Source organism: Callithrix jacchus, chromosome 8, assembly GCF_049354715.1.
Source record: "Callithrix jacchus isolate 240 chromosome 8, calJac240_pri, whole genome shotgun sequence".
NCBI classification, from domain to species: Eukaryota; Metazoa; Chordata; class Mammalia; order Primates; family Cebidae; genus Callithrix; species Callithrix jacchus.
The window spans coordinates 128,022,339-128,044,887 of NC_133509.1; the positions used below are offsets into that span (position 1 = coordinate 128,022,339).

The 22,549-nt window shown below is 42.2% G+C and overlaps 1 protein-coding gene across 2 annotated transcripts; it reads left to right on the forward strand.

Annotated features, from left to right (window-relative positions):
- Positions 1-75: 75 nt before the first annotated feature.
- UBR7 (ubiquitin protein ligase E3 component n-recognin 7) lies at positions 76-20,889 on the forward strand. 2 transcript variants are annotated; one of them, XM_002754217.5, is made up of 11 exons: positions 76-261; positions 3,032-3,165; positions 3,553-3,613; positions 4,668-4,763; positions 6,880-6,933; positions 7,446-7,551; positions 8,794-8,996; positions 9,475-9,624; positions 10,517-10,679; positions 13,528-13,589; positions 18,617-20,889. In XM_002754217.5, exons 1-11 carry the CDS (start codon positions 112-114, stop codon positions 18,707-18,709), a joined length of 1,272 nt encoding a protein of 423 aa, XP_002754263.1. In that variant the 5' UTR covers positions 76-111; the 3' UTR covers positions 18,710-20,889. The 2 variants fall into 2 exon arrangements, with proteins under 2 accessions (XP_002754263.1, XP_078191772.1); XM_078335646.1 differs by lacking the exon at positions 76-261 and adding an exon at positions 769-915.
- Positions 20,890-22,549: the final 1,660 nt, after the last annotated feature.

Genomic DNA, 22,549 nt, shown 5'->3' on the forward strand with positions numbered 1-22,549 from the left:
TCTTTGTCATTGGTTTCTGGCGCTCGGGCCCCGCCTCCTCCGGCTACGCCCCTCGCGGCCGCTTTTCCCGCCTCCGCCGTGGCCGAGCCGCTGTTCGGGTGACAGTTGAGGATGGCCGGGGCTGAGGGCGCCGCTGGGCGGCAGTCGGAGCTGGAGCCCGTCGTATCGTTGGTCGACGTCCTTGAGGAGGACGAGGAGCTGGAGAATGAGGCGTGCGCTGTCCTGGGCGGCAGCGACTCTGAGAAATGCTCCTACTCGCAGGTGGGCGTGCGGCCCGGGCCTCGTCTCACCCCGCTCCCGCCGAACCTCCCCTTCGCGGCTGGGCTGTCCCTATTCCCGCCTGCCACGGTCGTTTCCTCAGTGGTGGTCCGGGGCCGCCGTTCGTCTGCCGCTTCCTCACCCCAAGCCCACTCTGCCCTTTTAGCTCCAACCTCCTGGGCCCCCTTCAGCCTGTGTCCAGCAGGGGCCCCCCTCTCCCCTCTCTAACTCCGTCCGGCCCGCCTGGTTGGGTCCTTGAGCCGCTGTCCCTCCTCTCCAGCTTCTTCTTGGTGCCCCACTGCTTTTCACGAAACCACCCCGTGACCTCTCAGTCACAGACATCTTTGTTTTTGCTCTTCCCATCCTAATATTTATTTATTTATTAGGGAACTGAATGGGAGAGTCAGGTTAAAGAGATTTTCAAATCCATAAGGATTTGCGGTGAGCTCCTTGACAGCTTGTTCCTCTGCAATTTAGTTTGACAAGTGCTAGCTAGTACTTTTTCTTTTTTTCTTTTTTGGCAAAATGAAGCAAGTACCCATGTCTATTTGCAGTCCGCTCCCTCCCCTGGAAATAGACCGGAAACAGAACAGCAAGCGACTCTGGCAAGGGAGGGGAGAGAGGAGAAAAGGATCTGTTTGGCATTTGGAAGACGTTGTGAGTGAGCAAGTATTTGAGGGGGTGTGACGTGGTGTTTAGTGACTCACCCTATACTTCAAGGTACAAAAATGGAAAAGGATGGGTAGGAAGAAAACTGACAAAAGGATGAGAATTGGTAGGAAGAAGTGTTACCTAGGCAGAGGGGTGAACTGGAACACTGGAGAGATGAGGGGAGAGACTTGCATTCATTATGTGGTATGAACTGAGATCATAATAACCAGTTGTCATTGTTGACTGCAAAGTGTTGAATAAACCTGATATCCACACATAGCCCCAGGTATTTTAAAGTCTTTGCTCACCACTAAAACCATTTTTCCTCTGCTTTCCTTAAAAAAAGGGGAAAAAAGTTCTAAATCTACATGTAAACTATTTTTGAAGTGTAGTTACCTTTATAAAATGGATTTCCTTAATATTTTCTTTTTCTTGTGGTTTAAAAATACGGAAATTTGCACAAATCATGTACACAACTTGAAAGCGTGCATGTTCTCACCACCCAGTTCAACAACTAGAACATTAGGAGTGCAAAAGGCTTATTGGAATAGAACTTTAAAAAAAGAAAAGAAATAGAACCTTACTGGCATCCCAGAAGCCTCCTTGTCTGTCTTCTTCCTTCCCTAGAGGAAGGTGACACTGTTAAGATTTATGAAAGTTTTGCCTATTTTTCTTTAAGCTTTTTATTTTTAAGCTTTTTTGTTTGTTTGTTTTTTTAACATTGTTAAGATTTATGAAAGTTTTGCTTTTTTTTGAGACCGAGTTTTGCTCTAGTTGCCCAGGCTGGTGTGCAATGGCGCGATCTCAGCTGACCGCAACCTCCGCCTCCTGGGTTCAAGCAGTTCTTCTGCCTCAGCCTCCTGAGTAGCTGGGATTACAGACATGCGCCACCATGCCCAGCTAATTTTTTGTATTTTTAGTAGAGACAGGGTTTCTTCATGTTGGTCAGGCTGGTCTTGAACTCCCAACCTCAGGTGATCTGCCCACCTCGGTCTCCCAAAGTACTTGGATTACAGGCCTGAGCGACCCCACCTGGCCTGAAGCATTTTTAATCTACAGATAAATTGAAATAATAATATTATGAACACTTGTATACCTTTTATTCATATTCATTATTTTTTTTTTTTTTTGAGATTAAAATTTCACTGTTGTCACCCAGGCTGGAGTATAATGGGGCAATCTTGGCTCACTGCAACCTCCACCTCATGGGGTTTAAGCGATTCTCCTGTCTCAAGACTCCCGAGAAGCTGGGATTACAGGCGCCCACCACCATGCCCAGCTAATTTTTGTATTTTTAGTAGAGAGGAGATTTCACCACGTTGACTAGACTGGTCTTAAACTCCTGACCTTAGGTGATTTCCCCCCTTCCCCCACCCCCCCAGCCTCCCAAGGTGCTAGGATTATAGGCGTGAGCCACTGCACTCGGCATACATATTCACTTTTAACATTTTGTCACATTTTTAAATCTCCTTTTCTATTTACAATTTGTTGTTTTAAATTTTTGAACTATTTAAAAATAAGTTGCACACCTGATGACTCTATATCTCTAAATAAGCATGCATCTCCTAAAAATCAAAGGGATTCTTTGCATGTGTTGATTATCTCTTTGGTAGATTTACAAACATTTTCCAGGATGAAAGTATGATATTATATAAACCTATACATATGCTCCTATGTTTTCGTATGTTAAAATGATTAAACAGATTGGTTTATTCACAGCTGGCTGACAAATTCAGACTTCCTATCACTTTAAGAAATGTTGGTTTGCATTGTGGCTAATGCTTGTAATCCCAGCACTTTGGAAGGCGAAGGTGGAGAATTGCTTGAGCCCAGGAGTTTGAAATCAGCCTGGGAAACATAGCAAGGCCTCATCTCTGCAAAAAATAAATTAGAAAGAAAGAAAAAAGTGCTTGCATGAGAAAATCACTAGTATAGATGTGAAATGTGCAACTGTGTTTTGGTCGATGCTCTGGATTGTAAACTTCTTAGTCTTAATGGTTTTTACAGAATGATCTTGACCAGACATAATCTGATTTTAATTATTTTTCAGTTCCTAGTGTGAGTATTATGTAAACCATGCTATTACATTAATTCTCTTTTCCATTTTTGGTCTGTCTTTTAGGGCTCAGTAAAGAGACAAGCACTATATGCCTGTAGTACCTGCACCCCAGAGGGAGAAGAACCAGCAGGAATTTGTTTAGCTTGCAGTTATGAATGTCATGGAAGTCACAAACTATTTGAGCTATACACAAAAAGGTAAACATAGTCAGAGGTTGTTATTAAATACTTTCTAAATGTATGCATTCTTTTCCATCTACACTTTTTTCCTAATCTTGTTTTTTCATGCAAAGCAGTTGTACACTACTTTAGTAGTGAAATTTATTATAATTATTTTATATAATATAATTGGAAAGAGTTGTTTCTAGAGCCTTTAAAAACATAATATGGTACAAACTCAAACTAATCATCTTTCTCTGCCATCGTTTTACTTGTGTGTGTTTGTGTGTATATGATATAAATATTTGCTTTTGTGTATATTAATTTCCAGAATTGTAGTCTTATTATATGCTTGAATGCTTGAAGAAATTTTAAATTGGATTTTGTAAGACGAAAAATAGAATTGGCCTTTTCTCCTTTTTTCAGAAATTTTCGTTGTGATTGTGGAAACAGCAAGTTTAAAAATTTGGAATGCAAATTATTTCCTGTAAGTAAGCACTATAACTATAAATGTAGTTAGAACAGCTGAGGTTGATATTTGCCAGAGTGGGTAAAAAAACAAATACCTATATTTTCCAAAAAAGAAGTTCTTATTCTTTGCAGATGGGCATTTCATTTCTTACTTAGTTGGAAAAACTATAAACTGTCGAGAGCCTACAAGATAGATGGTAGTTAATATGAAAGGTTTGGGGGAGAGATGTACTTGAAAGTAATTCAGGTTTAATTGTATTGGTTGTGCTTGTGCTCTGAGGCTTTTAAAGCAAAGGATATGACTTAATAACAATAAATAGGCTGGGCCTGGTGGCTTACACCTGTAATCCCAGCACTTTGGAAGGCCAAGGCAGGCAGATCCCTTGAGGTCAGGAGTTCAGAACCACTCTGGCAGTCATGGTGAAACCCTGTCTCTACTAAAAATACAAAAAAATTGCTGGGCATGCTGGTACGCGCCTGTTATCCCAGCTACTCTGGAGGCTGAGATAGGAGAATCGCTTGAACCCAGGAGGTGGAGCTTACAGGGAGCTGAGATCATGCTACCGCACTCCAGCCTGGGTGACAGACCGAGACTCCCCACCACCAAAAAAAATACATAAATAAGGCTGGGGATGGTGTCTTACACCTGTAATCCCAACACTTTGGGAGGCCAAGGTGGGTGGATGGCTTGAACCCGGACCAGCTCAGGCAACATAGTGAGACCCCATCTCTATCAAAAAGAAAAAAGAAGTACTTTGAAATTTCAGGCCAATATCAGTTCACATAGGTTGATAATATTTATGATTAACTTTTATCTCCACTTTATTGAATATGTGTATTTAATTTTTCCTAATTACCACGAAAAAGTACAAAAAAATTTTATATCTTCCCTTCACCCTGAAAAAAGTATCCCTTTAGAAGTAGTGAGTTTTTTCCTCCTACTTTGAAAATTAAAGATGAGCCTCTTGGGGAAATAATGTGGAAATGTATTGAATGCATAAATTTTATAACATGTGAAATTATACTTAAAATTAGACCATATTATTATTGAAGTCAATATCATATTTCAGGACAAAGCAAAGGTAAATTCTGGCAATAAGTACAATGACAACTTTTTTGGATTATACTGCATTTGCAAGAGACCTTATCCTGATCCTGAAGATGAGGTAAGAGAATTGGGACTCAACCTCTTGTCATATGCAAGCCTCTGGCTCTTCGGGAGGGAGTGTGGGATGGTGAAAGGGTTCTAGATTTATCTTTTCTTATGAATGTGGGTTGGATCTATAATCGGAACATAACTATTCATTTTTACATCATGAGATGAAATACTGGAGAGGATTTTCCCAAGCCGGACCTTCTTTCCTTCCTCTCCTTCCCTGACTGCCTCCCAGCCCCCAAACACTTTCTAAGAAATGGCTTTCAATTTCTTGTGTCTCTTTAAGAAATAGGATATACAAACAGTGTCCTCTTAAAAATGACAATGAGAACTATATGCAAAATTCAAAATGAGTTCTTCCTCACTCCTGTACTTCTTATCTCCCAGGCATAACCATGTTAACAGTTGGTGTGTATATTTTTAGGCCTTTTTCTGTGCACATGAAAGTGTTTGAGTGAATGTGTATTTCAGTGTGTAGTTTCCTTTCTATTAACAAAAGTGAAAATTCTGTACACTCACTTCTGCAACTGGCTTTTCTCACTTACCAGTATATCATAGACATTCTTTCATGTCAACAAAACACACTTACCTGTTCTAACTGCTGCAGAGTATCCTCTAACTTCACACGCCATAAGTTAGTCAGCCTAATTGTTCTTCTGTAGCAGAATGTCATTGTCTAATTTTTCAATATTATAAAGAAAGCTAGAGTGAACATCCTTACACAGTAATAGAGCTGAGTATACTCCAAGTATTTATGTAGAATGGATCAGTAGAATTAACAGATCAAAGTGTATTTGTGGTATTTAAAATTGTGATTGGCCAGGCATGGTGGCTTATGCCTGTAGTCCTGGCTACTTGGGAGGCTGAGACACAAGAATCACTCGAACCCATGGGGCAGAGGTTGAAGTGAGCTGGGATTGTGGCACTGTACTCCAGCCTGGGTAACAGAGTGAGACCCTGTCTCAAATAATAATAATAAATAATAAAATTGTAATCATATCTGCCAAAAAAATTGAACCACCAACAGTATATGATAGTGTTTTTTCCCCAACAACTTTTGTTAATGCTGCATATTAACAGTTCTTGAAATTCATTTTGCCAATCTGATAAATGAAGAATAGTATCTTAAAATTTTTTTTCTTTCCCTGATCATAAGTGAAGTTATGCATCTTTTCATGAGTTCATTGGACATCCATAATAACCTTCTCTCTGAATTGTCCTTTCTTATCCTCAGACCATGTTTTGATTGGTTTGGGTTTTGTTTGGGTATTTACTGATTTGAAAGAGTACCCTTTGTCTTTAGAGATATTAGCCTTCTGCTTCTTCCTTGCTTTCTAATTGCCTTGGAACTATAGTTATTGAACCAAATTATATAGATGGACAGATTGAAGGTCTCTGAGTTAACAAAAATAAAAGCTTAAACTTGGATATTTCAAGGTATGTGGTAAAGTGTTATAGCTCCTCCCATTCCACAATATGTGCTTTTTTTTTTTCCGCTTTAAGAAGCCACAATAGGAAAAGGACAGAACAACATTGGGATGTTAATTAGTAGTTATGAGAGCCTGCGAATAAAAGAAACTCATCCCCAAAATAGTCTTTGTCCTTTGGTATATTATTTTTCTAGGGTCAGCATTTAATTATTTAATTTATTCAAATTAGAGGAGTTATCTCTCGAGGGGTTTTTCATAACATTTACTTTTCAGTTTACTTGGCAGTATGGTTTTTCTGCAGCCGAAAGGCGTTGTCTAATTTTTCAATATAAAGAAGGCTAGAGTGAACATCCTTACACAGTAATACAACTGAGTATACTATCCCTAAAGGATGGTGTGCTAAAAAGTCCCAGTTTCACTGTCTGCATTGGTCCACTCACATTACTTGCCTGGGGCTGAGTTTATGTATAAAATGGGAATGCCTTCCTTGTCTGTACAGTTTTGTGAGAATCAGATATTAAGTAACTGATGTGAAAGAGCTTTGAGATGTTTGTAAAGTATTTTATCTCAATGTAAGCCTTTGGTTTACCAGTTCATGTAGAATAAATATTTAGTATCTTATTCTACTGTGTGCCAGGGTTACTTCCATGTCCCTGAATTCAGTGTAATTCTTAATAAACTGCTTTTCTCTGATAGATTCCAGATGAGATGATCCAGTGTGTAGTCTGTGAAGACTGGTTCCACGGAAGGGTAAGGAAAATGTTCCACCTTTTGAAACCATTGTCTTCACGAAAAGATAAAGGTTATATTTTATATTATAATTATTCTTCTAAAAATAAATTCTAAGGCCAGGTGCGGTGGCTCACACCTGTAATCCCAGCACTTTGGGAGGCCGAGGCAGGAGGATCACCTGAGATTAGAAGTTCGAGACCAGCCGACCAACATGGTGAAACCCTGTCTCTACTAAAAATACAAAAATTAGCTGGGTGTGGTGGTGCACGCCTGTAATTCCAACTACTTGGGAGGCTGAGGCAGGAGAATTGCTTGAACCCGGGAGGTGGAGGTTGCAGTAAGCAAGATTGCACCATTGCATTCCAGCCTAGGCAACAAAGGGATACTTTATCTCAAAAATAAAATTTAAAAAAAACCTAAAAATAATTCCAACAATATGATCAGTGTATTATTACAGTATAAATGAAATAATAGGCATTTTGGACAATTTGGCAATCACAAGGAAAATATTTGGTTTTCTATATTCACAGCATCTTGGTGCCATTCCCCCTGAGAGTGGGGATTTTCAAGAGATGGTATGCCAGGCCTGCATGAAACGTTGTTCTTTCTTGTGGGCTTATGCTGCACAATTGGCAGGTAGGTATCTTTGTGAAGTTGGTGTGCCACAGACTTGTGTTTGTGAAATTTGTATGTTTATTCAGAATTTTTAGCAACTATTTTTAACTGGGCTCTGTGGCATATAAAATAGTATATATTCTGGCCAGGTGCAGTGGCTCACGCCTGTAATCCCAGCACTTTTGGAAGCCGAGGCGGGTTGATCACCTGAGGTCAGGAGTTCGAGACCAGCCTGGCCAATGTGGCAAAACCCTGTTTCTACTAAAAATACAAAAATTACCCAGGTGTCATGGTGTGTGCCTGTAATCCCAGCTATTTGGGAGACTGAGGCAGGAGAATTGCTTGAACCTAGGAGGTGGAGGTTGATGAGCCAAGATCCCACCACTTCACTCCAGCCTGGGTGACAGAAAGACACTGTCTCAAAAAAAAAAAAAATATATATATATATATATTGTATATGTTCTTTTTCTACAAGGTGCATAGATTGGTTGGGATACTACCAAGAACAAATGTATATTTAAATGATACAATGCAGAGTATTGATGAGACCAGAGTTAGAGAAAATGGAGGAGGCAGTTTTTGAATAGGTTTGAAAGATAAATGGAACTGAAATAAGTGGTTAATTATAACACATGGTATTGGTTAAGGAGGGGGTGGTGTCTTTGCCTGGGATGCTAGAACAAAATACCTTAGGCTGGGTAATTTATAAACAATAGATATGTATTTGTCACTGTTCTGGAGGCTGGGAAGGTGGAGGTTGCAGCGAGCCAAGATCGCACCATTGCACTCCAGCCTGGGCAACAAGAGCGAAACTCCGTCTAAAAAAAAAGAGGGCCAGGCGTGGTGGCTCATGTCTGTAATCCCAGCGCTTTGGGAGGCTGAGGCAGACATATCACCTAAGGTTGGAAGTTCGAGATCAGCCTGCCCAACATAGAGAAACCTCAACTCTACTGAAAATACAAAATTAGCCAGGCATGGTGATGCATGCCTGTAATCCCAGCTGTTTGGGAGGTTGAGGCAGGAGAATTGCTTGAACCTGGGAGATGGAGGTGAGCCAAGACTGTGCCACTGCACTTCAGTGTGGACGACAGCCAAGATGCAGTGAGCCAAGACTATGCCACTGCATTCCAGTGTGGTCGACAGTGAGACTCTGTCTCAAAAGAAAAAAATAGAAGTGATTTTATTGTCTGTTGGGATTGTATTGTCTGGTAGGTCAGTGGATATGTGTGTATGTATTTTTCTTTTTTTTCTTTGAACCCACAGTAACCAAACTATCCACTGATGATGATGGATTGGTGCGGAATATTGGTGGAATAGGTGATCAGGAAGTTATTAAACCTGAAAATGGAGAGCATCAAGATAGTACCCTCAAAGAGGTTGCTCCAGAACAGGAAAAGGATGTCCAGGAGGTTAAAGCAGAGAACAGTGAACCATGTGCTAGCTCTAGTTCTGAATCTGATCTCCAGGTAATGTGTGAAGTATAAGCCATCAAGAAATAAAACTGGGCTCGGCACAGTGGCTCACACCTGTAATCCCAGCACTTTGGGAGGCTGAGGCGGGCAGATCACCTGAGGTCATGAATTCGAGACCAGCCTTGGCAACATAGTTAGACCTCATCTCTACTAAAATTACAGAAATCAGCTGGTGTGGTAGTGCATGCCTGTAATCCCAGCTACTCTGGAGGCTGAGGCAGGAGAATTGCTTGAACCTAGGAGGTGGAGGTTACAGTGAGCTGAGATCATGCCACTGCACTCCAGCCTGGGTGACAGAACAAGACTAACTCTGCCTCGAAAAGAAATAAAAGTAAGGCAGAATTAATTCTGTAAACTTACGGCTTTGGATTTCAATTTTATACTTTGCCTAAGCAAATCTCTTTACAAAATCTAAACTATGAAAACTGTAGTAGTTTTTAAAAATATGCTTCAAAATTTAATTTTATTTCAGACAGTGTTTAAGAATGAAAGCCTCAACGCAGAATCAAAATCTGGCTGCAAACTTCAGGAGCTTAAAGCTAAGCAGTTTATTAAAAAAGACACTGCCACCTATTGGCCCCTGAACTGGCGTAGCAAGTTGTGCACCTGCCAAGACTGTATGGTAAGTATCTGATTAAGTTCAGTGTTAGCACGGTTTGTGTACTGGTGCCCCAAAATAAGAACACCTGGGAAAAAAATTCAATTTTTTTACCAGAGGAAGAAAGGAAAATAAAAGAACATAAAAAAGAAAACAGAACACCTGAAAAATATATTTATGGAATTAATGTAGTTTAGGAGACCCTCAAGATTTTTACGTTAAGCAAATTTATGACATAGTACTTACAGTTGGAATGTTTGTGGAATAAATTTATAATTATGCAGTATTTTAAATTTACTTATCTTAATTTTAGTGACAAATAGCAGTTCTTTGTTATATCAAAAAGTTGCTTGGAAATGTTGCTTAAAAGTTAGAGTAAATCCACCGGGTGAGGTGCCTCATGCCTGTAATCCCAGCACTTTGGGAGGCCAAGGTGGGTAGATTGCCTGAGGTCAGGAGTTCAAGACCAACCTGATCAACATGGTGAAATCCTGTCTGCACTAAAAATACAAAATTAGCTGGGTGTGGTGGCACATGCCTATAATCACAGCTACTTGGGAGGCTGAGGATGGAGAAGTGCTTGAACTCAGGAGGCGGAGGTTGCAATGAGCCGAGATCATGCCCTTACGCTCTAGCTTAGACAACAAGAGCAAAACTCTATCTCAAAAAAAAAAAAAAAAAAAGTACAATAAATCAATGTTTTTTAAATAAAGATCTCATAGACCATATGGGAAATTGAGAGATTTCTGAAAGAAATTTGGACAAAAAGTGTAAATCCTTCTAGCAATTCTATGCTAAGAGGCTCCAGTTTTTCTAGATCTTAATATAAAAAAATTAAATTTTTGTTATTCTTATGAAATTGACTTTCTGAGAATGATATACGGTTCTAATGGGGAAACTTCTTTTTTTCCTGAAGAAAATGTATGGAGATCTAGATATCTTGTTCCTGACAGATGAATACGACACAGTTCTGGCTTATGAAAACAAAGGCAAGATTGAGCAGGCAGCTGACAGGAGAGATCCTCTAATGGACACGCTTAGCAGCATGAACAGAGTCCAGCAAGTGGAACTCATTTGTGGTAAGCACTGTGTGTGTGTGTGTGTGTGTGTGTGTGTGTGTGTGTGTGTGTGTGAAAATTCATGAAGTTTCCTTCACTATGTAAAAAAATATGAAGAGGCCAGTAAATACCTATATTTTTAATTTAATACAAAGAATTAAAATCTTGAATTGTAGACAGTTGCTTGATTTTCATATTGCTGGGTTTTCAGCTGCTGTTACCATTGAATCAAAGTTACATGCTAGAATAATTACATGCTTGAGAAACTACAACATATGCTATTCTGATTCAGGGTAGATGGATGAATAAAAATTTTCCATCCATCAAAACAATTTTTTGAGCATTATCTGTCATCTTTTTGAGCAAGGCATGTCACCATTTTGACAGTTCCCGAGGTTGCTTCAGTGGTTCACAGGAAACCACTAGAGGAGAAAATACTCCCAAACCCCTAAATTGCAGGCTTTTACATCTCCACCCAATAGCCAGCTGCAGCATGCCGAACTCATTTCAGTGATTTCTATCCCAGCCATTTCCACTTGATGCCACCACTTTTATGTCCCTTTTATGGCATCAGTCATTTCTGTCTTTTATTCTTTATTTTGAGGCAGGGTTCTTGCTCTGTCGCCCAGGCCTGGAGTGCAATGGTGCATTCTCAACTCACTGCAACCTCTGCCTCCGGAGCTCAAGTGAGTCTCCTGCCTCAGCCTCCCGAGTAGCTGGGACTACAGGCACATGCCACTGTGCCCCACTAATAATTTTTTTTTTAGACAAAGTTTCACTCTTTTTGCCCAGGCTGTGGTGCAATGGCACGATCTCAGCTCACTGCAACCTCTGCCTCCCAGGTTCAAGTAATTCTCTTGCCTCAGCCTCCCGAGTAGCTACGCCACCACACCTGGCTAATTTTGTCTTTTTAGTAGGGATGGGGTTTCTCCACTTTGGTCAGGCTGATCTCGAACTCCTAACCTCGGATGAGCTGCCCGCCTCAGCCCCCTGAAGTACTGGGATTACAGGTGTGAGCCACAGAGCCTGGCCTTTTTTTTTTTGAGACAGAGTGTTACTCTGTTGCCCAGGTTGGAATGCAGTGGTGCAATCACTGCAACTCCACCTCTCAGGTTCAAGCGATTCTCCTGCCTCAGCCTCCTGAGTAGCTGGGATTAAAACCACCTGCCACCACACCCAGCTAATTGTATTTTTAGTAGAGACAGGGTTTTACCAGGTCAATCAAGCTGGTCTTGAACTCCTGACCTCAGGTGATCCACCCACCTCGGCTTCCCAAAGTGTTGGGGTTACAGGCATGAGCCACTGCGCCCAGCCCCCACTAATATTTTTATTTTTAGTAGAGACAGGGTTTCGCCATGTCACCCAGGCTGGACTCGAACTCCTGAGCTCAGGTGATCCACCTGCCTCAGGCTCACCAAGTGCTGGGATTACAGATGTGACCCACTGCACCCGGCCTTGTCTTTTATGTATAACTATTACTTTCTTTTTGCCTTTATTAGAGTAAAAATGTTTTAAGGATAGAGGCTGCACCCGAAAGATTTTTGTAGCCCTCAAGTTACCTTGTATATAATACAAACTGTTAAGTGAATCAGTTTTAAAACAATGTTTGGGCTGGGCGCGGTGGCTCACGCCTGTAATCTCAGCACTTTGGTAGGCCAAGGTGGGCGGATCACCTGAAGTCAGGAGATCCAGACCAGCCTGGCTGACATGGTGAAACTCTGTCTCTATAAAAATACAAAAAAGTAGCTAGGCATGATGGTGTGTGCCTGTAATCCCAGGTACTCAGGAGGCTGAGGTAGGAGAATCTTTTGAACCTGGGACGCAGAGGTTGCAGTGAGCCGAGATCATGTCACTGCACTCCAGCCTGGCTGACAGAATGAGACTCCATCTCAATCAATCAATAAAATAGACATGGTGGCTCATGCCTGTAATCCCAGCACTTTGGGGGGCTGAGGTAGGTGGATCACCTGAAGTCAGGAGTTCAGACCAGCCTGGGAGACATGGTGAAACCTTGTCTCTAGTAAAAAAAAAATACAAAAAAGTAGCTAGGCGTGATGGCGGGCACCTGTAATCCCAGCTACTCGGGAGGCTGAGGCAAGAGAATTGCTTGAACCTGGGAGGCAGAGGTTGCAGTGAGCCGAGATCACACCATTGTACTCCAGCCTGGGTGACTGAGTGAGACTGTCTCAATAAATAAATAGATGGATGAATGGTTGGATGGATGGATAGATATATAGTCAGTTGCACGCGGTGGCTCATGCCTGTGATCCTAGCACTTTGGGAGGCCGAGGTGGGTGGATCACAGGGTCAGGAGTTCAAGACCATTCTGGCCAACATGGTGAAACCCTGTCTCTATCAAAAATACAAAAATTAGCCGGGTGTGGTGGCATGCACCTGTAATCCCAGCTACTCGGGAGGCTGAGGCAGGAGAATCACTTGAACCTGGGAGGCGGAGGTTGCAATGAGACGAGATTGTGCCACTGCACTCTAGCCTGGGCAACAGAGTGAGACTCCATCTCTAAATGAATGAATGAATGTTTGACAAGTCCAAGATTATTTCAGCTACTAGAATTCCAGAGAAATAGGAAGCCCTTTTAAAAATTCTTAATCTTTATGGGAGTTAGGATAGCTCTGCTTTTTTAAAAATTTTGCTTTTTATTTTTTAATGAAAAAGGGTCTCAGATATTAACATGGAGGAAGTGCTGGGAATTTGGGAGAAATCAGGAGCGAGTTTCTATGCAGCTTTACTAAAGAAAATTTTTATTTAAACTACAGTATTAACAGACTCAAGTGTCAATGGCAAAGAATATTTTGTTTTTGAAAGCAAATGGTCTATCTAAATTTAAGTACTTCTGTGGTTTTGATTTAGAATACAATGATTTGAAGACTGAACTTAAAGACTATCTCAAGAGATTTGCTGATGAAGGCACGGTATGTTGAGTTAAACTATTCTAATCATAGCCCTGTAAGATTTGAATGAAGTGTTTATTTTCTTTGATGATAAAAATTACTTCAACCGGCCAGACGGGGTGGCCCAGGCCTGTAATCTCAGCACTTTGGGAGGCCGAGGTGGGTGGATCACAAGGTCAGCAGTTCGAGACCAGCTTGGCCAATATGGTGAAATCTCGTCTCTAGTAAAAATACAAAAATTAGCCAGGTGTGGTGGTGGGTGCCTATATAGTTCCAGCTACTTGGGAGGCAGAGGTTGCAGTGAGCCGAGATTGTGAGATTGTGTTATTGCACTCCAGCCTGGGCCACAAAGCAATACTTCATCTCAAATATAAAATAAAAATGACTATGACTTAAATGGGTACTTGAGAGTTGAATGCAGGGACTGTATTTATGCATATTGGCAGGCTAAGGGAAATCACTAAAAGGTAGTGATTCACCAGAATCACACTGGGAGTCCTTACTCATCCCAGCTAGACCAGGAAGAATGATGGGAGGGAGCAATCCCATGGCCTCTGAGAGAGTAGTTGTAGCTGCTCAAAAGGTCATTGGAAAGAATCTGCTGAACTAATTCTACTGATCCTGACCTTCAAGCATGGATCTTTGGGAGGGAGAGGGGAAAATGACTGGGCAGGAAAAACGAACACCAGATCCATTTCTGGGATTCTATTTTCCTTAGTTTAGAATAGAAACTGGGCATGATGGCTCACTCCTGAAATCCAAGCACTTTGGGAGGCTGAGGCATACAGAGGTCAGGGGTTCAAGACCAGGCCAACATGGTGAAACCCTGTCTCTACAAAAATCGAAAAATTAGCTGGGCATGAGGGAGGGTGCCTGTAATCCCAGCTACTCCAGAGGCTGAGACAGGAGAATCGCTTGAACCTGGGAGGTGGAGGTTGCAGTGAGCTGAGATCACGCTATTGTACTCTAGCCTGAGTGACAGACCGAGATGCCATCTCAAAAAAAAAAAAGAAAAAGAAACTGGGCATTGTAGCTTGTACCTGTCAGCCACTCAGGAAGCTGGTTGAGCCCTGTTTTCTTAGAAGATGTCACCTCTGCCTACCTACTTTAGATCGTTTTTTACTTTCTCATAAATGTGGGAAGAACATTTAACTGCCTGAATTTCTGGACGGGGTCACAGTGCTGCCTGCTGCCTTTCTGCAAAATGAATTGTAAAGTTAGAGGTTAAAAGAGCCTTCTCTTAAATGATTTTCTCATTTTTTTAGAGACTGTTCTTCCCCATCACTGGGAATACTTCATACTTTCCCACAGTTGTTAAAACTTAATGTAGTTATTCTTGTTTCTGTTACAAAGACTGTGCTCTGGTTAATACAGACTCAGGTTTCTCTCATGCTAGGACTAAGAATGTTCACGGGTGTAATGGGGCACTCTGCCTCAGTGTGGTAACCTCTGAACTGTCAATGGACATTAGAGGTGTTTCTAATAGTGTGCAGGCATGCCGCTTGATGCTGATGCTGTTGTACCTCCACTCCTTTGTGGTCAGTGTTCTTTGTTAAGTTTATCACACACATATACTTAATATTACATAAAAGAAAAAAGTTAGGCATATTCTCTTTTTTCACGCGCATTGGAAACTTTTACTCAAAGTCTTCACAGGTATCTTCAGCATCTGGGTCCTTGTAATCACTAGAGCCACATTTTTTTTTTTTTTTTTTGAGATGGTTCTCACTCTGTCGCCGAGGCCAGAGTGCAGTGGCGTGATCTTGGCTCACTGAAACCTCCACCTCCCAGCTCAAGCAATTCTCCTGCCTCAGCCTCCTGAGTAGCTGGGACTACAGACGCCCACCACCACACCCGGCTAATTTTTGTATTTTTAGTAGAGATGGGGTTTCACTATATTGGCCAGGCTGGTCTCGAACTCCTGACCTTGTGATCCATCCACCTTGGCCTCCCAAAGTGCTGAAACTAAAGCATGAGCCACTGTGCCCAGCCATAGAGCCACTCTTGAGAAGTGAATTTTTTATCTGACCTGATACGTTAAAAGGTCAGAAAAATGTTATTTTTTATTGTTTATTCCATGACATGACTAACCAGATCTTCATAGAAAAAGAAACAAAAACCTCAGGTTGCCATAAAGCTTATCTGCTTTGGTTGTATTTTTCCATAGGGATAATGTTAATAAATTCTAGATGTTCTTAGATGATGGAATACCTTTTATTTAATTTTTGTATCTGACAAAAAAAAAAAAAAAAAAAAGAAACAGACTGGGCACAGTGGCTCCTGCCTGTAATCCCAGTACTTTCGGAGGCTAAGGTGGGAGGATTGCTTGAGCCTATGAGTTTAAGACTAGCCTGGGCAAGATGATCATACTCAGCCTCTACAAGAAAAAAATTAGCCAGGCATGGTGACTTGTGCCTGTTGTCCCAGCTACTTGGGAGGCTGAGATGGGAGGATCACTTGAGCCCAGGAGTTTGAGGCTCCAGTGAGCTATGATCACACCTGTGACAGAACAAGACCCTGTCTCTAAAAGTCAATAATAATTAATAATACTTAGAAACTACAAATTTTGTGAAGCAAATTAAAAAACTGATTTGGTTATTGAACCCAAAGTATTCACTAGCATTTCTACTGTGCATGCTGACTGCGACCATTTGAGGATATCTGGAAACCAAAAGCTGCACAGTCCAATCTGTCTGTTGTTAGGTCTCCTCTTACAGTACCCTTGCTAGAGATACTATTTCCTTTTACTTACAGCCTTTCCGTGGTTAATGTTTATAATCCAAGGTAGGGACACATCCTTCATTTTGCAACTTGCAAGTATCGTATTTGTTAGCATTTGTAAGTGTAAATTCCTGTGGCATTTAGCCAAGTACATTAGAATTTTGAGCTGCAGTCATTTCAGGATGTGTTCAGCCTCTGTATCCTGAATCTGGTAGGGGTTCAGATTCCCCACTGGCTGAGCAGCAGTATTACTCTTGGTGCTTATGAAACCGGCATATCAGTTATGGGTCTGACAGAGTTATTGCAAGTTAGCATTGCCGTTTTGAGTATGTTAGTAGCACTTACCCCAGGGAATGAAAGGGAAGTTTTCACTTTATACCCCTCTTTCTTACTTTCTCTGTATCTCTTTCCCCTTTTGCTCACATGCATTCATGTGTTCTTCTCATTCCTTTACTGTCCCTGTCTCACTGTCTTTCTTTCCTAACAGTAGCATGTGTTACCTTATTAAAAAATAAACATACTGGGTGTCATGGCTCACCTGTAATCCGAGCATTCCAGGAGGGAGAGGTGGGAGGATCATTTGAGCTCAGAAGTTTGGACCAGCGTGGATGATATAGTGCGATTTCATATCTACACAAAATTTAAAAATTTCCCAGGCATCATGTGTACCCTATAGTCCAGCTCCTTGGGAGGCTGAGGCAGGAGGTTCACTTGAGCCAAGGATGTCGAGGCTACAGTGAACTGTGATTGTGTCACTGCACTCCAGTCTGGCAGCAGAGGGAGACTCTGTCTCTCAAAATAAACAAACTTGTTTCTTGTGATGGCCATTACACAGCTTTTAATTGAAGGATCTGTTGGCACAGACTCGCTGTTGGGGTGAGCAGGTACTCCTGGGTTGTCCCAGTTGGCTTTTTTGTTAGTTTTGAGATGGAGTCTCACTCTGTTGCCTAGGCTGGAATGTAGTGGCGTGATCTCAGCTCACTGTAGCATCCCCCTCCCGGATTCAAGCAATTCTCGTGCCTCAGCCTCCCAAGTAGCTGGGATTACAGGTGCCCGCCACCATGCCCAGATAATTTTTGTATTTTTAGTAGAGACGGGGTTTTGCCATGTTGGCCAGTCTGGTCTTGAACTCCTGACCTCAGGTGATCCACCTGCCTCAGCCCCCAAAGTGCTGGGATTACAGGGTTGCAACCACTGCACCTAGACCAGTTTGCTTTTTTATTTGTAATTTTCCTTTGTCTTATTTTGTTATTTGTAATATTTAATTTTGCTAATATCATAAATACCTTTGTATGGAGCACTAAATCCTTTTTCCAATAAAATAGATACATTTCCCTTTATTCTTTTTTCTTTTCTTTTTTTTGAGACAGAGTCTCATTCTGTCACCTAGGCTGGAGTGCAATGTTGTGGTCTTGGCTCACTGCAACCTCTGCCTCCCAGGTTCAAGCGATTCTTCTGCCTCAGCCTCCCTAGTAGCTGGGATTACAGGCACTCGCCACCACATCTGGCAAATTTTTATATTTTTAGTAGAGATGGGGGTTTCACCATGTTGGCCAAGCTGATCTCGAACTCCTGACCTCATGATCTGCCTCCCTTGGCCTCCCAAAGTGCTAGGATTACAGGCATGAGCCACTGTGCCCAGCCAAATTTCCCATTTTTAATGCATAAGATGGATTTATTTGCTTAAAGTGCTGCTTTTACAGTTTGGGTTTTTTCCCAATTATTTTTCTGTGAATATAGCAAACATCTTTAATCTTTTATTGATGACAAAGAGGAAAAGGTTTTTTAGTTCCTTTTTCTTAAAACGTCTGTTACTGGTCAAAAAAGCACAATCTCACAGCATAGTACATTTTGTTTTCCGTGGGTGCTTTTGCAGAGCTGGAGGACATTCAGAAACACAGCTGTGGTAAGAGGGTATGGGCAGTGGTCTGAGGAGGGCTTGGGGTTCTCAGTTTGTGTGCTGGCTCTGCCACTTCTCAGCTCATCTTGAGAACTTGCCACATGCCAGGCAGTGTTTTATGGGCATTGTTGCTCATCCGATCTTCAGTTGACCCTGCTGGATAGGTGCTGCTTTTGTCTCATTTTGTAAAGGGAAACTGTGGTAGGGGTCACCAAGCTTTGAACCATTCTGCTGCTGTGGCCAGCTGTGCGGCTCTGTGTAGGTCAGCCCTGTGAGCCTGAGTATCCCTTCTGGAAAATGGAGATGGTCTTATTAACTGCACATTAACATAATTCTTAGCAGTATCATTTGACTTGATTGCAAATGCTATGACCTTGTATTGTGATTCTGTTAGTTCTCTTTCATAATCTTTGCTTTTCATCAATAGGTTGTTAAGAGAGAGGACATTCAGCAGTTCTTTGAAGAGTTTCAGTCAAAAAAAAGAAGAAGAGTGGACGGGATGCAGTATTACTGCAGCTAGAGTGGAGTGAAGCTTTCTCATTCAGGCCAGTGAAAATGCCGCTTCCTATTCCTGGAATAATAAAAGAGGTGTGGTTCACATTTGGCCCCCTTTCCGTCCTCTGTCTGGAGAGGCCTCACGCTCCCTTCATTCTCCTTAGCTGCAGTAGCCACAGTGTGGGGCTGCAGCTGACTGACTTCACAGCCAACATCCTCTGTGACTTAGCTAATGCAGCTCATTCTACAGACTTCTCCAGTGTACACCTACTCCAGTGCACCCAGGGTTATTTGCATACGTTTTTAAAAGTTTGATTTGGTTTTGAGAAAGCAAATTGGTTTCTTGTTTAATGATCTGTTATTTCACTCCCAGATGTGTGTGTTTTGCCACAGAGCTGTTGCCTTTCAGGACCTCCTCTGCAGGCATCATAGAAGGCTTTCTTCCTGTCACCTAGAACCTAAACAGGTCCCCTCACCCCTATGATCGTGGTGCCTTGGGTCAAAGCTTCCTCAGGCCTGGTCTGCTCCTTCTTTCACATCCCTGCTTTCTGAGGTTTGGTCATAGCTTAGTAAGGATCTTAGAGCTTGTTTTCTCTGGGCACAGCCTTCAGAGTAGCCAGGACTGATGGTTTTCTGGTCTGGATGTCTGTCACAGGTGGGAAATTAATGGATGACAGTGTTGAGGAAGCAAACCTTTGTTACGAGTTTTACTCATACATTTGAAGTGAAATTTTCTTTCACGATTCCACTGGCACTAGAATTAGAATTTCAGTACTGTAGCGCTCACAGGGCTTCCTGGAGAACATTTGCCAGTATACTAGTCCCTTTTCTGCTGCCTAGAAAACAGACCGGGTCTCACCCCTGTGAAATCTTGGTGGTTTACGAAGTCCTCTGGATTTCTTGATATTATCAGGGATATTCATAAGCATATATCAAAAATGGACCTATTTTGATATTCTTTTATTAAAATGTTATTAGAACTCCAATAAATTACTATTTTTTCCCCTTGAATCTGTGCTGAAGAAAACCAATCCTGAGTTAGCGTACATGTAATAATCAGGACAGTGAGCCCTGTTTTGGAAGAGACAGACTGTGGAAGAGATTCCAAACAAGGCCCAAGGCTGCACGAATGATGAGTATTATGTATATAATGTTAATGTACACCGCTGCTTCCCTAACAACTATGAGATTTTTTTTTTAAGATCCTCATGGAAGGTTGTATAGAGCCCCATATTTGAGGGGTAGTCCTTTCAGTTGATGTGACACCTCCTTATTATTGATATGAGACGCCCCTCAGTCTATGTGAGAAGCACCTTGTGATCTATATAGAGCCTCAGCTTCTCTCTCCCTCTGGAGGAACAGTAGGAGACACACCTTGATGTATGTTAACAAAGGCATTTCAGGCTGTGGGGCCACCCATGTATATTAATATTCCTTTTGTGTCCAGCATTCATGTATTTATTAGAGTGCCCAATCCCTGGATGAGATTATGCCTTACAGAAAGTCAAAGCCTCAAAGAAATGTTACAACCATGTTCTCTGGCATTCAGTCTCTAATTACAGATCCTTACAAAGGGTGGTATATGTAGCTGGAAGGTCTTGTGGCCGCAGGACATGCTGGTGAGCCCGGAGCTGGCCTTCTGCAGACAGGTCTGCTCAAAGGCTCACGTGTCTTTGAGGTTGTTTATCAAGCTTGGGAACTCTTCCAAGTCTGAGCATGTTTCGAACCCTTTCTGCAATGTTGCACTATTAGTATTCCATCACATCCTGGGAAGTTTTTAATCTTCTCAAATATCTGATGTGACTACCAGAAAATCCCTTACTTCTTATGATCGATCAGGACCAAGTCTTGGAGGTGATGCGTTACGTTACAGGCAGCACAATAGTACCAGTTACCCCAGCACTGAAGGGCTCGTTTTATGAAAGGTACTATTCCATCTTTCACTTTAACTGGAAACCTCTTTTTTTACCTGTTATTCAGAACTAGTTTTCTTATTGATTATATCGGACCATCTCTTCTTGTAGAGACTGATTTTGGCCAACATATTAATGCATGTTTTATGCAAAACACAAATATGATATTAGTTGCTTTTAAGGAATTCTGGCATTGTATGTGCATTTTTGTAGAAATTGTTACTGGACTTATAATTACATACTTAACTCTGATCAGGTTTCTGTAAAATTTAAATAAAACCAATACAAAATAGTTGCTTTTCAGATTGTTTTTAGTTATATTTAAGTCTATAAAGCCTCCTCTGCAGTTATAAGAAATGCATATATCCAGGCATGGTGGTTCACGTCTGTAGTCCCAGCTACTTAGGACGCTGATGCAGGAGGATTGCTTGAGCCCAAGAGTTGGAAGCTATAGTTCATGGTTGCACCTGTGAATAGCTACTCACTGCACTCCATGCTGGGCAACAGAGCGGGACCTCATCTCTTAAAAAGAAACATAATAGTATATTCGAACAGCTCTTCCTGCCCTGGGGTCCTTCTCTTAAAGCAGAGGGACTGTTCACAACATGGGGTAGTTCATGATTCTCCTGCTATTCTGTAAAATGTAGCCTGATCTGAGGTCTCCTGGGCACAGCTCCTTCATCCCCCATCTTCACCATACTTCCCCGGCTCTAATAATTGGGGTCTAGATGAACAGCAGAACAAAGCAATGGGCTGGGCTATGACCAGTCACAGTGTTCAGGTCCTGCTGTGTGCAGAGGGAGAGAGGGCTGGAGTCCACAGCCTGAGGAAAACTGTGAGGTCCACCTGACACAGTAGCCATTATTTCAAAGTAAGCATAAAAAGAACCCCAAAACCACTGTAGAGGCCCATCTTTGGCCTCCTCCCAACTTCTGCTACCTTGGATGTGGACGTGTGGTCATCACCTTGGCGAGTTAAACTGAAGTGGGTGAAGTGTCGTCTATAGTCCTGGAGTTGCTTACGTAGCTAAAAAGGGACGACTCTATATCAATGCCTGAAGACTGCAGTTCTTCCAGCTCCCTTCAAAGACATTAGTGGAGCAGAAGAAAATGGAAATGGAAAGATCAGTCCGCATGGTTACAGGACCAGGAAGCGGCCTGGTCCAGCCCCTGTTGAAGGTCATTGCCATCTGGGGAACTTGGGAAGTACAGGAAGCCAACCTGGTAGACCTCCCAGGAGCCAGTGAAGGCCACATCCTATCTGGATCACTGTGTTCATCCTTTTTTGTGTTGCCATAAACACCTGAGGCTGGGCTAGGTCCAGCAGCTCATGGCTGTAATCCTGACACTTTGGAGGGCCAAGGTAGGAGAACTCCTGAGTCCAGCCTAGGCAACGTGGCAAAACCCTGTGTCTACAAAAAATATAAAAATTAGCTGGGTGTGGTAGCACACACCTGTAGTCCCAGCTATTTGGGAGGCTGAGGTGGGAGGATCACATGCACCTGGGAGGTTAAGGCTGCAATGAGCTGTCATCATGTCACTGCACTCCAGCCTGAGTGACAAAGTGAGACCCTGTTTAAAAAACAAAACAAAAAACAGAGACTAGGTGATTTATAAAGAAGAGGTTTATTTTGGCTCACGGTTCTACAGGCTGCATGGCGCTGGCATTGCTTTTCTGCAGGTGGAGGCTTTTTCGCAGGAAAGACATAGGGAGCAACAAATGGTTTTGTCGAGGCACAGGCTAGGGGAGGGGAGAATACAGGGGTGCTGAGTGGCTTGGAGCTGCCTGCTGGGCATTTGAAAGGGTTGCTGTGTAAATGGGTGTGATGTCCAGGATCAAAGGCTGGGGATGAGCTTTGGAAGTGATCAGCAGCCACGGTCATTGGCGCCATGGAAATGAATGAGCAGGGAGATAAAGGAAAAGTGAGGAGGAAAGGGAGCCTTGGGCAGGTG